Source organism: Crocodylus siamensis, chromosome 6 (assembly GCF_052110815.1).
Source record: "Crocodylus siamensis isolate JL-2025a chromosome 6, ASM5211081v1, whole genome shotgun sequence".
Taxonomy (NCBI): Eukaryota; Metazoa; Chordata; order Crocodylia; family Crocodylidae; genus Crocodylus; species Crocodylus siamensis.
This window is the reverse complement of record NC_143400.1, coordinates 67,907,461-67,921,460: the sequence shown is the minus strand read 5'-3', so window position 1 is coordinate 67,921,460 and position 14,000 is coordinate 67,907,461. Positions and strand designations below refer to the sequence as shown.

Genomic DNA, 14,000 nt, shown 5'->3' with positions numbered 1-14,000 from the left:
TGACAGGTATCATGTCAGTGGATTTTTCTTTCATTGGCAGAATAAATTATTTAATTTCAGATGTAATGATGAATGTGAAGTTGTATCCTTCTTTCACATGTACCAATAAACTTAGTTATAGAAGTGTATAAGTAACTTGAATCATATGTTCATTTGAAATCATGCTAACAGCAAGGTGTAATGAAGTGGGCTACCTGTACTTTTTAATTAATTTTCATTTTCAAGTCATAATTTTAATTGAAAGTCTTCCTTGTTGTCTGTACATGTGAACTTCCTTACAACCTCCACCTTTGACCTTCAACTGTGGAACAACTGAGTTGCATTCCTCTGTAAATGGAAAATTAAAGTTAAGAAATAGCATATGTTCTAGGCTAAGCATTCTTTAACCTGTGAAGAAAGAAGAGCATAAACTCTGAAGTCAAGGGCCTTATTTTACTCATCTACTTGACCTACTGGCATGGAAGCCAAGATTATTTAAAAAAAAAAAAAAGTTAGGAAGTTAAAATATCATTAACAGTAGGACCAAGGTACTGGAAGGAATTAAAATATCTAATTGTGACATTGCTTTATAACTTGAGCATGATACAAATAACGGTTTTCATTCTGACTGCTAAAATACTACTGGATTTCTTTTTTTAGATGAGGTTCTTCTGAAATTTGACGAAGGAAGAGTAAGAGCCAGAAATTCCATGTATGAAACACTGCCAGTCACTATTCATGGAAATGGCCAATCTAAAGTAAGTGATAGTCACTTCTTCTGCTACGACCAATTTAAATAAGGTCAGAAGGCAAATGTGGATGCGGAGGCAGAAAGCCTGAAGCACGTCTTTGAGGAAATGGTGTTCTCGTCTCTGTTATAAGGCATAAGTCACATGGCAAACTCCTCATGTATTGTTGAGTCTTCAACATACTATTCTGATGTCACTGTGGGTGTTTATACATGTGCTCTGGGAGGGGGGAGCATGCTTTAATTAGTCTGGAACATCACATGTATCAGCATCCCCATGCTGAAAAATGGCAGTGGGACGCTTTGAACTAAAGCTTGTTGAACGAGCTGTAATTTAAAGTGCCCTGCCATCATTTTTCAGACCTGGATTGCTGATTGATGCATGTGATGCTGGAGTCTGCTGGAGTACGGTAATTTCCATGCTCCAGCAGACTCAATCAGTCGAGCAGCCTAGAGTCAGAGCAGCCTCCCTGCACATGTATAAGAACCCTGTATTGATAACAAGTTAGAGCAACTACTCACTTTACTTACTACAAACTCATTGCAGCTCAGGATTTTGAAAACTAACACTTTTATTGGACATTAGTGTCATTCTTGAACATTAAGTAGAAATATCCATTTTATTATTTCATCATAATCATGGTAAATGGAGACTTTGAGCAGGAAAAATTAATCCCCCAGTTCCATACAAGGGCACAGGACATGTGTGCTTCATCAAAATCACTCTGCAAAATAGTTTTTGCAGGGATACTTAGTGCTACTGCACCCTCATAATCACTGATGCTTGGGCCTTTCTCCAGAGCATTCCAGTGTTCCGTTTTTACCAGCCAATCTGTGGCTTCCTTTGTCCTTCAGGGAGTGCAGGATTTGCTCTGTAGGATGGTTCTTTTGACATCCTCATAAAGCAAAATGGAGTGAAATGTCTTCAGGTCCTTTGCATGTGGTTGAATTTCACTCACTTTAAATGACTGGACATTTCTTACACATTTTAAGTATGTGTAAACAACTTATCCCAATTCTTCTTGCTCTCACTTGCCATCCTAAAGCAAGCATATATCTCTTTGCTTAAAGGAAATGGCTAGAATTTTTATATGATGCAAGCTTAAAGAGTAGTTCCCAACACAAACTGAAACCCCTTTGAAAATCCCAGCCACTATTGATTTTGTTTTCCCCTATATTTCATATTTTTAAATTGCAAGAATCTAGAACTCTTGGTTCCAAATTGATACCTTTTATTAGACCAACTGAAAAATTGCAAAAAATCCATCTTTTAATATTTTAAATTGGCACTGGTTTTTTATTAATGCTTTAAGTTATGTTTAACATGTCAGTCTTTGGTAAGACAAACACAATTAATGATGATATTGCTTTCAATGCAAGATTTAATGCTATGTATCCTCTCCACCATCAAAATGGTGTTTATTGTAGTGTTCCATTTAGTGAATTTTAGTGTACAGTACCAAGAAATCAGTTGTAGGTGCTGTGTACTGCATTGCCCTCATTTGCTAATATTTTTTTGGTGTTAGGGAATCATTTCAGTGAATACTAGTGTACCTTAAATTAGCTATCAGTACTGTATTTTCCCTTGCCAAAGGAAAAGTAATATATTATATGATATGGTTGGGATTTTTTTGGGATATCTTGGGTTAATCTACATAGTTTTTTATATTAAACAAAACTTGATTCCTATTTATAGTCATAGATCAGCTTACCCTGTTTCTGTGACGGAACAAAAGCATCTGGGTTTTGTCTAAAAGCCAACTGAAGAAAATAAAATACAAAAAATCATAGAGATCATTTGTTATAAGCTATAGCGGTACCTTTTCTGTTGTAATGGAGTATACACAGACATGCATTGTTGTGAGGAGGTTAGAACTTTTAAATATTCACCAGTTGGACAACATTCTAGCACCAAAGATGTCCAATTGGAAAGAAACTTCTATTATGTGTGTACTTCTCTGCATTCAAATAGTTTAAGCGCTGGTAGATTATTTTTATTGAAAAGCTGCTGGCAAAATAATAGCGATACTGTAAACCATGTACTTTTTTCCTCATAGTAATTACCTTCTTTTTGCTCAAGTTTCGTTTGTTTATGCATTTCTGTAGATTTTTTTTTATGCATCTGAAAGTCAATTAAGGCATTTTATTTTAGCATATCTACAATAAATATTTTTACCATGTAAGGTGAAGAGAGACGGTGATCATACTAGGACAAATTGACAGCAAGCTAGTGTATTGCAATTGCACTGGAATGATTTTTTTACCTGAGAAATTACATGCTGTATTTCCTGACTTTGATTAGAGTGGCACCAAGATAATTTGGATGAGATCCTATGCAGTATTGTAGAAGTACAGATTTGGCATCCAGCAGGACATGGCAGCCCAGGCAGACCTTCGGCAGAATAACTCCATAATTAGTTCAGGGCCAGTTCCAAAGCTGCCTCAAGAATCTGTCAAGGAGCCAGATACTGCTGTGGAGTATATTCCACTGTTTCTCTTATGGGCCCTAGGACAGCTGTCCAAAATGTGAAAGCTTCAGTCCAGTCCATTTTTCAAATTGCACATCTGCATCTTCTCAGCTTTGTCCCTCTCATCCTTTCTTTCATATGTAGTTTAGCTGTATCTCTATATTTGTTTCCCCCCGAATGCCATGGTTTTCAGATTCAGGAGGGATATTCATTTGGTTCTGATTTTTTTTTGGGGGGGGGGGGAAGGGAAGTGGGGGATGGGAGGGAGAGATCAATCATAGCAGTTTCTCAGTGCAATTATAACTTCTATCTGTATTATTTAGTGTCCTGAATGAGAGATGCTAAAGGGATTTTCTCTGTATCATGTGTATGAGAGCATAACACTTTTACTAGTTGTCTCTGTGTTTTAAGTTAACAAAAGAAAAAGACAATAAATAAAAATATATACAATTCATTAAGATTATATGGGGATGAACTCTAAAGCTGTTAAAGGATACAGACACAGATTTTATATTCATATGGAATTAATCTAAATTACTTTGAATTGTTCATTTGTTTACTAGATTTACCTAAATTACTTGGGAAATTATATCCCTAATGTTTGGACACGTGAAACTGGATGCAGTGTTTGTGACTTAGATTTACTAGACCTATCAACCTTAAAAGTAAGTATCTTGCAAGTATATCCAAACACTTTACAATACGTGATTTTTTTTTTTGATGTCCATGTAATGTTATGTATTGACCAACCAGTGTGTTGGTTGATGTTTTCATGAAATAATGAAAACAGATTTGTGATTTCCTCCCTGTATCAGTAATCTAAAATCTAAATATTAATATTTTACTATTAGTTGAAATTTGTCATATACTTCCCAGTGCTATGAGTACCATACATCTGAGTTAAAAAACCCAAGAAAAATATTAATCAGTTAATAGAATTTAGACCTACATGGTCTGCATCTGTAGATGCATGTTTGGAAGAAAAAGGTATATATCCAATGAATGCAACTGCAGTTGAGCAGTTACGTGTGCAAGATATAGCTATAGCTATAGATTTCTTTGCTGGAAAAATGAAATGTAATTTGTTACCTGGGGAGTTCCACTATGGGAGAAATCTTGAGTTCTGGTAGCACTAGCAAATGTTTGCTGTGCCATCCTAAATTGGCCCCCTATATAGAAAATGTAATGTAGAAACTGATAGGTCTTTATTTTGGGGTACTTTCTGCAGCTGTCTTGGTCCTGAAAAGAACCATTATTGGTCTGTACTATTTAGAGTACCCCTGAGGCTCAAACAAAAACAGTCTGCTGAAATGGGTAGAAAATAGGGGTGTGTGAAGCGGGCCCTATTTGATTTGGATTCAGATTCTGCCTGAATCAGGTACAGTGATTTGATTTGTTGATTTGGATCACTGTCTCAGATTTGATTCGGCTGAATCCAAATCTGAAGATTCAATGCTGATTCAGAGAATCGGCGATTCGGACAGACACAGTTTTAAAATGTTTTTCCTACATACCTTGAGGTACCAGTGCCGCTTCTAAACGCTATGATGCTCGGGCTCATGGAGTGTCCCACAGGAGTGTGAGGGGCCCTCCACATCCTCAGCAGTGAACATGGAAGTGGATCGGAAGTACTTCCAGTCCACTTATGGGTCTGATGAGGAACACGCTGGAGGGCTCCCCCATGCCCCCTGGCTCAGCAATTGGCTGCGGGCAGACCCCAGGTGGAACCAGTCCCAGATCCCTGGCACCAGTCACCAAACCAAGGGGTGTGCAGGAGGGCCCAAGTGAACCAGAAGGTCTGCTGCCAAGTGTGCTGGGGAGCCCCCTGTGCTTTTGTGGGACACTCCATGTGCCCCAGCATCACAGCATTCATGAGCCACCTGCTACCTAGAGGAATGTAGAAAAAACATTTAAAGTTGTGTCTATGTCCGAATCTTTCTGAATTGATTCGAAGGGTTCTGATTTAATTCAGAAAGATCAAAGGGTCCTCTGATTCAATTCGGATTCAGAGATTTGGCCACTGAATCGTGTTGAATCTCTGCAAAATCCAATCGGGTACTGAAGCTTCACACAATCCTAATAGATAGATAACTTGAATTATTCAAGTTTTATATTCTTAACTTCTTTAAGTTATGTGAAGAAGTTTATACACCTTCCATGAGAGGGCTTGTAGAGTAAAAGGAGGTACCATCTGATTAGCATTAGATTCCATGTGACAAATAGTGATTAGGATTGAAAGCATTTCTATCTTGTAATTCCTCAGAGAGATGGGAAGAGAAGTATTCACAATACTTAAAATCTGTTATAGTTCATTTTGATACAAATGTCTACTAACAGCTAGTTCACAGATAACCAGGTATTGTTCACAGCAGGACATACAGATGTAATAGTTTACAAATTTAATTTATTTGAACATAAATTGACGCACATGTACAGTGAGTACTCAGGATATGTCCACACATGCAAGGACATGCGCTTGCAGAAGCTCAAATAGCAGTGGCCTAAATTAGTGCTGGAGATTTGTGCCTCGGTACACATGCCTGAACATGCACTTCGGTGTGGGGCAAATTGCCACCTCATCCACCCTCCAGCTGGATACCTGGTGCCAGGCCTTCTCTGCCCATGACCCCCACTCTCCTCACCAGCAGGGATCCTGGCTTTCTCTGTTTAAAAGGTCCAAATTCTCTGATTTTAAAAGAATCCCAAATACTCTGATTTAAAAAAAACCCAAATCCACATTCTTTCACAATTAGAATGAAACATCTGTATATGTATATGTATGTATCAGTTAAGCACAATGTTTTATTGCTATATTTCCAATTTTAATGCAATTTGGACTCTACCTCTGCGTCAATCATTATAATAAAATACATTCCAAGTACTTATATATTTTGGCATTTGCTTTTGGTTTTTTTTATTCTAGGAAATCAGAAGCCCCCTGCCCCTTTGTGCACCAGGATGTGGGTTGAGCTGTAGCCATCCCCACAACTGCTTTATGTCACTGAGCATCATTGACATGCTGGTGCCCCACCCATGCTCTTGCCCCTCCAACCTGCAGTACCCCTGAGCCCTGCCAGTGGACCTCACTCCTTACCTTCAGCCTTTGTCTGCCCCCACCTGCTTCCTTCTGGCAGTAGCTTCCTCCCTGCATTAGGACATGGGTCCAGCTGCAGCTGTCCCACATGCAGTTTTGTGGCTCTGAGCAGTGCCAGACCTTGCTGTTCTGTTTCCTGAACCTGTGCCCGGGCCTCAGCGATTCCCATGCTTTTCCTGGGAAGCCCACAACTGGGGCTGAGGGACTGGGCTGGGCAAGTAACTTCCCTTCCAGGGTGGTCTCTTCCTGCTCTCGGGGGCAGAGGTGCTCTAAGCCTCACTGGAGGCTGCATCTACCCATGACTCCCTGTCCACGTGCCATTGGCCCAGGTGGGCTCATGGAGTGGAGTGCTGAAAGCCCCACATGGAGGCATGGAGTTGACCTGGCCTGATGGCATGCAGCTCCTGCCTGCAGCATCAGGAGCCCCATGTGCCTCCTGGCCAGACTGAGCTGGCTCCATGCCAGCATGTGCCAGTGGGCCAGGCCAGTTCTGTGCTGCCACATGAAGCCCCTGGGGACTTGGCCAGAGCCATGTATCATTAGGGGGGTGCTCTGCCTGCCGTGGGCTACAAGTGCCCTGAGGACCTGCTGCTGCTGCTGCTGCTGGCAGCGGGTGCTACGCATCGTGGGGTAGAGGGGTGTGTGGCAGCAAGCCACACACCCGTTCCTGCAAACCGCCCCCCCACACCCAAACCCTCGCACAAATCCCACACGTGTGAAACTCCTGGGACTCAGCTGGAGCTCCATGTTGCTGTGGGGGCTTTTCCTGCTGAGGGCCATGAGTGCCCTGAAGGCCCTCTTGGTGCTGCAGCTGCAGGCTTAAGCCCCACTTCTTTTTTCTGTAGCACACTGAGGCAGCATTCTGGAGCAGCGGGGGGATGCAACTGCTATAAAGAAGCTCTGGCCAGCTTCTAGAGTGTCATCTTGGAAGACCTGGACTCTAGCTGTTTTTGGTCATGCTCCGAAAGCATGCCCCATGTCACGTTTTTCTGGCATGGGTTTTTTTTTGGGGGGGGGGGGGGGGGGTTGATACTGGGATTTCCTGGTATCAAATTTAGAGTCCACACTGCAAATATGTGGTGCAGAGAACACTCCCATGTGCATGTGCCTTCTGTGACGTGTCTCGAGGCAACTCTTTTGAGACGCTGCAACACACATGTGCACGCTCATGTAGATGCAGCCTTAATGTGCATGATGGATCCTTTTACGAGGATCCGCATTGTGAACTAATATGAAAATAGTCGCTTCTGATATGTTACAGTCTGGAAACATTTATTTTACTTAAATCCAAAGAAAGTAATCTGATGCCAACCTGCATCTCTACACAAGCCAAATATTACCAAACTGTGAATCTTTCAGTACTATATGTCAGCAATGGGTCAGCAAGACATATGTTTCTAAATTTCAAATATTTCATGTCTTTTCTACAGTGGAGGTTCTGCTGGCAGTGTGATGAGAACAGAACATTTGTGAGATAACTGTGACTCTCCCATAAGTAATATCTTTTCAGGAGTTTTTTGGTCGCAGGATGACGTAACCCACATGCAGCTTTCCAACCTATACTGAATACATTTTAGACAGAGAATAATAGCACAGAGATGCAGCCTGTCACTTTAAGCATCTGATTTCTTGTCATCTAGTTATCATCATTAGTTGCTATAGTTTTAATTCTTAGTTTGTAATGGTGGAGTGGGGGTGAACTTGAATTTCTGACCTGTGTATGGTAGGTGACTTATTCAGTGGGTCAGGGGAGGAAGGAGGTATAATCATAGTCTGTCCCATAATGTAGATGCACAGGTGTAGAGCAGCAGGGTTATGTGGACCAGTTAGTGTAGCATGAACATGAATACAGAGTAAAAGCTATTTTTGTGGGGAATTTTAAATCTTCTATATGTTGTGTGGCTTTTGTTTAAAGTGTAACACTTTTAGTTAATATCCTTGCAAGTTACATATATATTTCTCATCAACATGTTGGTGACTAGTGAGGTGTTTAACCAAATACAGTCAGTAATTAGAAATAACCTGTTCTGATTCTGCTACTGGGTAGCTGCCTACCACTGAAGTGAGTGTGTTCTGAGCATGCCATACTTAATGAATATTTTGGACTTTACACCTTTTTTTTGCAGCTGGCAGGAATAGCAAGAAAGCTTGGAGCTTTATAGAAGTGTTTTACTTGTGCCTTCTCTTGAGAATGAAGTCGTATTTCATTCTTTTGAATAAACTTTTTATTTTCACCTGAACGGTTCCAAACTCAGCATGCAATCTTTAGAGCAAGACCTTTAAAAATTTTCGGCCTCGGTCAGGATTCTTTTTTCACTGTTTGGACACCCTGTCATTGTGCGAATGATTATGAATGCAGGGGACCAAACTCAGTGGCTCGTGAGGTCACTTTCAGTCACGTGTTTTTATTAGCTTTTCCTCTGGATTTTGATCTTGCATATTTCTCTTCAGCAAGTGAAGGTTGATGATAGGGTTTTAATTGCTTTTGATTCCAACCCAAGTGGTTTACTTCGACATAGATTTGGACAAGTAGGCATGTTTTGTTTAAAAAAACATGCCATGGGCTGGATGAAACTGTTGAACTTCAGTGAAGATGGTTAGCTTATGGAATAGGCATATCCAGGCAGAGGGGTTTTGATAGATATCTTTGTGAAGATGTGAGCTTGTTGAAGAGGTAAAAAGCACCAGAGGAGCAAGGCCAGAATAGCCAAGGATGCAGTGTAAGTGAATCTTGGGAATATGACAGTGAGGAAACCTAAGAGGCAAGGCTTTTGGGCTGAGTGGAAAGTGGCTTGGAACTGTGAACTAAGACCCATCTCTATTTGATTCTTGCTGTATTCAAGGAAACGGGACCCTTGGTATTTTTTGAGGGTATGTACAACTGTTACATTTAGATTGACCTAAGCAGAGTTAGGTCGATCTAAATGCCCACTTGGGTAGGCATTTGCAAGGTTTAATTCAACCAAAAAACGATGCACTTCAGGAGGTGCACTAACATAGATCAAAAAAGGGTTAACTTAAACTAGGAAGGGGTTAGCTTTATCTCCTGAAGCTGAGCTGCATGCCATTTGTCTCAGCCCCAGGACTCTTCTATTTCCATCCACCCTGATCTTGATTGGGCTATTTTATTCCCCCAGCCTTTTCCCCCCACCACCTCACGTTACTTGCCTTGTGCTCTCCATGCTGCTCCTAGCAGCAGTGTATGGCTACATATGCTGCTCTGAGCAGTGGAAAACAGTTCCACATGCTGTTCCTTGTCTAGGTTTAGGTGGCTTAATGTAAGCTGCCTAAACTTAGAATGGGTATGCTGAATGCTTGTTTGCACCCTGAATAAAGAGATGTAGCTATCCATGTCAGTCTGAAGTTGGGCAGCAGAAAGGGTAAATACATTATTTAGTTAGTTTATAAGGTGCATATGTAAAGGGAGAGAGTTCACAGAAACTTATGCTGTATCTGCATCATAGCCTGTAAGGTGCATTCTACCCTACATAATTTAAATAACCAAGACTAAATCAAAGAAATGTGCAACTCCACCATCAAATCTTCCCCCTAATAGAAACGGCCTGTATTACATGGAATTTAACGCTACACTCTTGTCAAAAATGGTAACAATAAAATAAGAAACCTTTGTGTTGTGGTTGACTTATGCCCATGTATTTTACTGTGAGTTTTGGCACTCTTGTCTTTTAAACTCTGAATTAAATAAGGCAACCAAGTTTAAGTAGTTCTAGTGCATGACCATAGTTTAGTCCTGACATTTCCATTAGAGTGGAAAGAAATCATCAGCTTCATCATGTTATTTTATTGGCAAATCCAATGGAGACATTGCCTGGTATTTTCCTCTACAATAAGTTTTTAACATACTTACTTCTAATGGAAAGGCAAACAAATGAGGTCAGTAGAAGAGACTTAAGTGTTTCTACCAACTAGAATTTATCACCCTAAGTTTGCCTTAATGTTTTTGTAAGGTTTTAGCTAATGGATTTACAGAAAAGAATCAACATTTCAGATCTGAAAAACCCAGAGTATCAAGGTGTTAAAGATATATCAAAGATGAATCAGCCCCACTCACCCACCTTGAAATTTAGGCTTGGAAACTTCTGTTTAAAGTGTAACTGAGGGCTAGATCCAAATTAGTCCTGTAGGTACTTAAATATGATTTTAAACTCCACTTCTGTGTTCCCCTATGGACCGGCTGATATGTATTGATGCATCCATTTTGGCCTGAAGACTGTTACCTGGGTGCCTATGCTGCTGCTTATGCTTCTGGTTAGTCAGATTTGATCACTCGGATATTTCACTTCTGTTTATGCTCTGTTGTGATACAGGTTGATGCTGGGTCAGTACCTGGTGCCACTTGAGGGTACATAGAAGTATTCAGGGCCGCTGGTCTAGGTTTAAACCAGCATCAGCCTGTATCACAGACAGGTGTTTGCCACTGCAAGGAGTTTCATAGGGAGCCCAAGGTAAGTAACTCAGGATGGGGGGAGGGGCTAGTGGGATTGGGGGAGGGTCAGTCATTCTGGGGAGGGGGGTCAATGGATCCATGGGTGAGGAGCCTGCCCATCTCGGAATGGTTGGAGGGCAAAAAAAACCCCAAAAAACCTGGTCAGATTTGACACGTGGTGGTGGAGGGGTAAGAACAGCACATTGCTGTGGTGAGGCAAGCGGCAGTGCTTCCCTAGCCCTGGGACCGCTATGAACAGATGCAGTGATTTGCAAAATTCATAGAATCATAGAAGTAGGGTTGGAAGGGACCTTATAGATCTTCAAGTCCGACCCCCTGCCAGGGCAGGAGAAAAAACTGGGCTCAAATGATCCCAGCTAGGTAGGCATGAAGCCTCCTCTTAAAGACCCCCAGGGTAGGAGCCAGCACCATTTCCCTTGGAAGTTGGTTCCAGATCCTAGCCACCCTAACTGTGAAGTAGTTTTTATGGATGTCTGATCTAAACCTACTCTCCAACAACTTGTGGCCATTATTCCTTGTTATGCCAGGTGGCGCTAGGGGAAACGAGGTCTCTCCCAAACCCTTCTGGTCCCCCCTAGTGAGTTTATAGACTGTCACCAGGTCCCCCCCCTCAGCCTTCTCTTGTGAAGGCTGAACAGGTTCAGGTCCCGCAGTCTGTCATTGTAGGGTCTGCCCTGTTGTCCTTGGATCATGGGTCCCCCTCCTCTGGACCGTCTCAATGTTGTCCAAATCCCTCCTGAAGCGCGGTGCCCAGAACTGAACACAGTACTCCGGCTGCAGCCTGAGCAGTGTTGCATAGAGGGGGAGGATCACCTCCTTGTCCCTGCTAGAGATGCACCTGTGGATGCACAACAAGGTCTGGTTAGCCCTGCCAACTGTGGCCTCACATTGTCGGCCCATGTTCATCTTGGAGTCATTAATGACTCCAAGATCCCTTTCTGCCTCCATGCTCTCAAGCAGGGAGTTTCCCATCTTATAAGTGTGCTGCTGGTTACTACTGCCCAAGTGCAGCACCCTGCACTTGTCAGTGTTGAAGCACATCCTGTTTTTGCTAGCCCACCCCTGTAACTTATCCAAGTCTTGCTGCAGTTTTTCCCCCCCTACTAGTGTGTTCACCTCATCCCAAATTTTGGTATCATCAGCGAATTTAAATATTTAAATTTTCACCCCATTGTCCAAATAGCTGATAAAGAGATTGAACAGTGCAGGTCCAAGGAGTGAGGCCTGGGGGGCTCCGCTGCCCACTTCTCTCCAGGTCGAATATGACCCGTCCACTACCCTCTGATTACAACCCTTCAGCCAATCTGCAATCCGTCTGACTGTGTAGCCCCCAGTCACCCAATTTCTTAATGAGGATGGGGTGGGAGACGGTGTCAAAGGCCTTGCTGAAGTCCAGAAAGACTACATCCACAGCAACACCTGCATCCAAGGCTTTTGTGACGTGATCATGAAAGGCAGTCGGGTTGGTCTGACATGACCTGCCCCTAATGAAACTGTGCTGGTTGCGCTTGAGCATCATCTCTGAGGCTGGCCCATCGCAGATGTGCTCCATGATGATCTTCTCAAAGAGTTTCCGTAGGATTGAGGTAAGACTGATGGGCCTGTAGTTGTCTGGGTCCTCCCTCCTCCCTTTTTTAAAGATGGGGACCTTGTTGGCTGCCTTCCAATCATCTGGCACCTGGCCCAAGCACCATGAGCACTCATAAAGCCGTGCCAAAGGCCCTGCAATAACCCCTGCCAGCTCCCTGCCAGTTAGTTCTTAGTAGATTGGGTTAACCCTTTATCACTTCAAAGTTGATTTAACTGAGGTGAACTAACTTAGATTTGGTGCACCATTTTTTGAGTGGATTTAAGTCTTTCAAACTCCTGCACAAATGAGCTTTTTGATTGATCCAGTCCTGGTTGGGTTGATCTAAATGTAATGCTTTTATGTACCCTGAGTCTCTGGAGGGACTTGGTCTGTTTGGAGTCTTCAGCATATTCCAAGCTCATACTAGTTCAGCATGGTACTCATGTTCACTGTCACTCAAGAACATGACAGTAGTGATAAGTGGTGTCATCCACCTTTTTCATGACAGCTTGTTAGAGCATTTGTTTGGAGATCTGAGTTTGAGACGCTCTTCAGACTGTAGACCAGTGGTCTCCTACCTTTTTATGGTGAATATCACTTCTTGTAAGTAAACGGCACCCCAGGATCTACTGCCCCTGCCTACCCCCCTCCCCGGACAAGCTGCCTGGACTTTGACCCCAGTCACCCAGACTGTCCTGGGTGGCAGGGGGCATGGCTCAGCCCAGCCACTTGTGTCCTGCCATTCCCTATCATGGAGCCTGTGATAGACTAGGATAGCTTGTCAGAGGCTCCCCAATTGACCAGTCAGTTGAGATTGACTGTTTGGTGACCACTGCTCTAGGCATTCAAACCAGGATAAAAACAGGGAAAGGGAAAGGGAAAATAAACAAAGAGAAAATAAAAGCTAACAATTTAGGCCCAAAACAGTTGTACTGTACCAGTATGTATATGTCTGCTGTTCTGTTGGTGTGATAACATATTTTGATGAATGTTTATTTTTGCCTGTGACTTGCACGAAACACTTGATTGTTTGTTGGGTAAATATTACCTGCAATGAAGGTTTGTTTTGAATTTGTTGCTTACTTCTTGGAGCACATTGGAAGCTGTTTTAAAGTTCAGTCCCCCTGGGAGAATTCATTGGAATTTGAAAAATATACAGAGTTCATATGCTTGCCTGTGCTTTTTATAAGTGCTTGGATTAATGATGCCTTTTTTTGCAGCATACACTATTTCCCCAGGAAATCTTCATTACTTGTAACCAACACTATGTGTTGCCACAACACACTTCTCAATAGAACATTTCCTGTTCGGAGATCCTATTTTTTAAAAATGTTATGACTATCATTCTTTGACTGTTTATATTTAGGATCCATGTTTGAATGCAAACTGAAATGAAACTGAATAGATTTGTAAATAAAGCCATGAATGGTAGGCAGGCCGTGTAAACACGGGCATGAAGAACATACTTAATGTTTCCTATCTGGAAAACATGCCAGTATGTTTCTGGAGTTCCTGTACAAAGAGTGACATTGTGAAATTTCAGCTTGTCCTGATCTCTTATCCAGACATGCTACAAGTGGGTGTAACCTGCTTGAAGAGAACTAAGTCAGAGCCTTTTATGTTCATATTTGGTTTCTGTCTAAAGTCTATTACAGTGAGTTTTAAAACTCTGT

General features: G+C 42.1%; 1 protein-coding gene across 2 annotated transcripts in view; it reads left to right on the top strand.

Annotated features, from left to right (window-relative positions):
* PLOD2 (procollagen-lysine,2-oxoglutarate 5-dioxygenase 2) overlaps window positions 1-14,000 on the top strand; it is a 97,138-nt gene that overhangs the window by 45,263 nt on the left and 37,875 nt on the right. For both annotated transcript variants that reach the window (XM_090051194.1, XM_090051192.1), the window contains exons 7-8: window positions 640-737; window positions 3,759-3,860. In XM_090051194.1, the coding sequence (XP_089907320.1) occupies window positions 640-737; window positions 3,759-3,860 (200 nt within the window). The remainder of the gene's footprint in view (window positions 1-639; window positions 738-3,758; window positions 3,861-14,000) is intronic.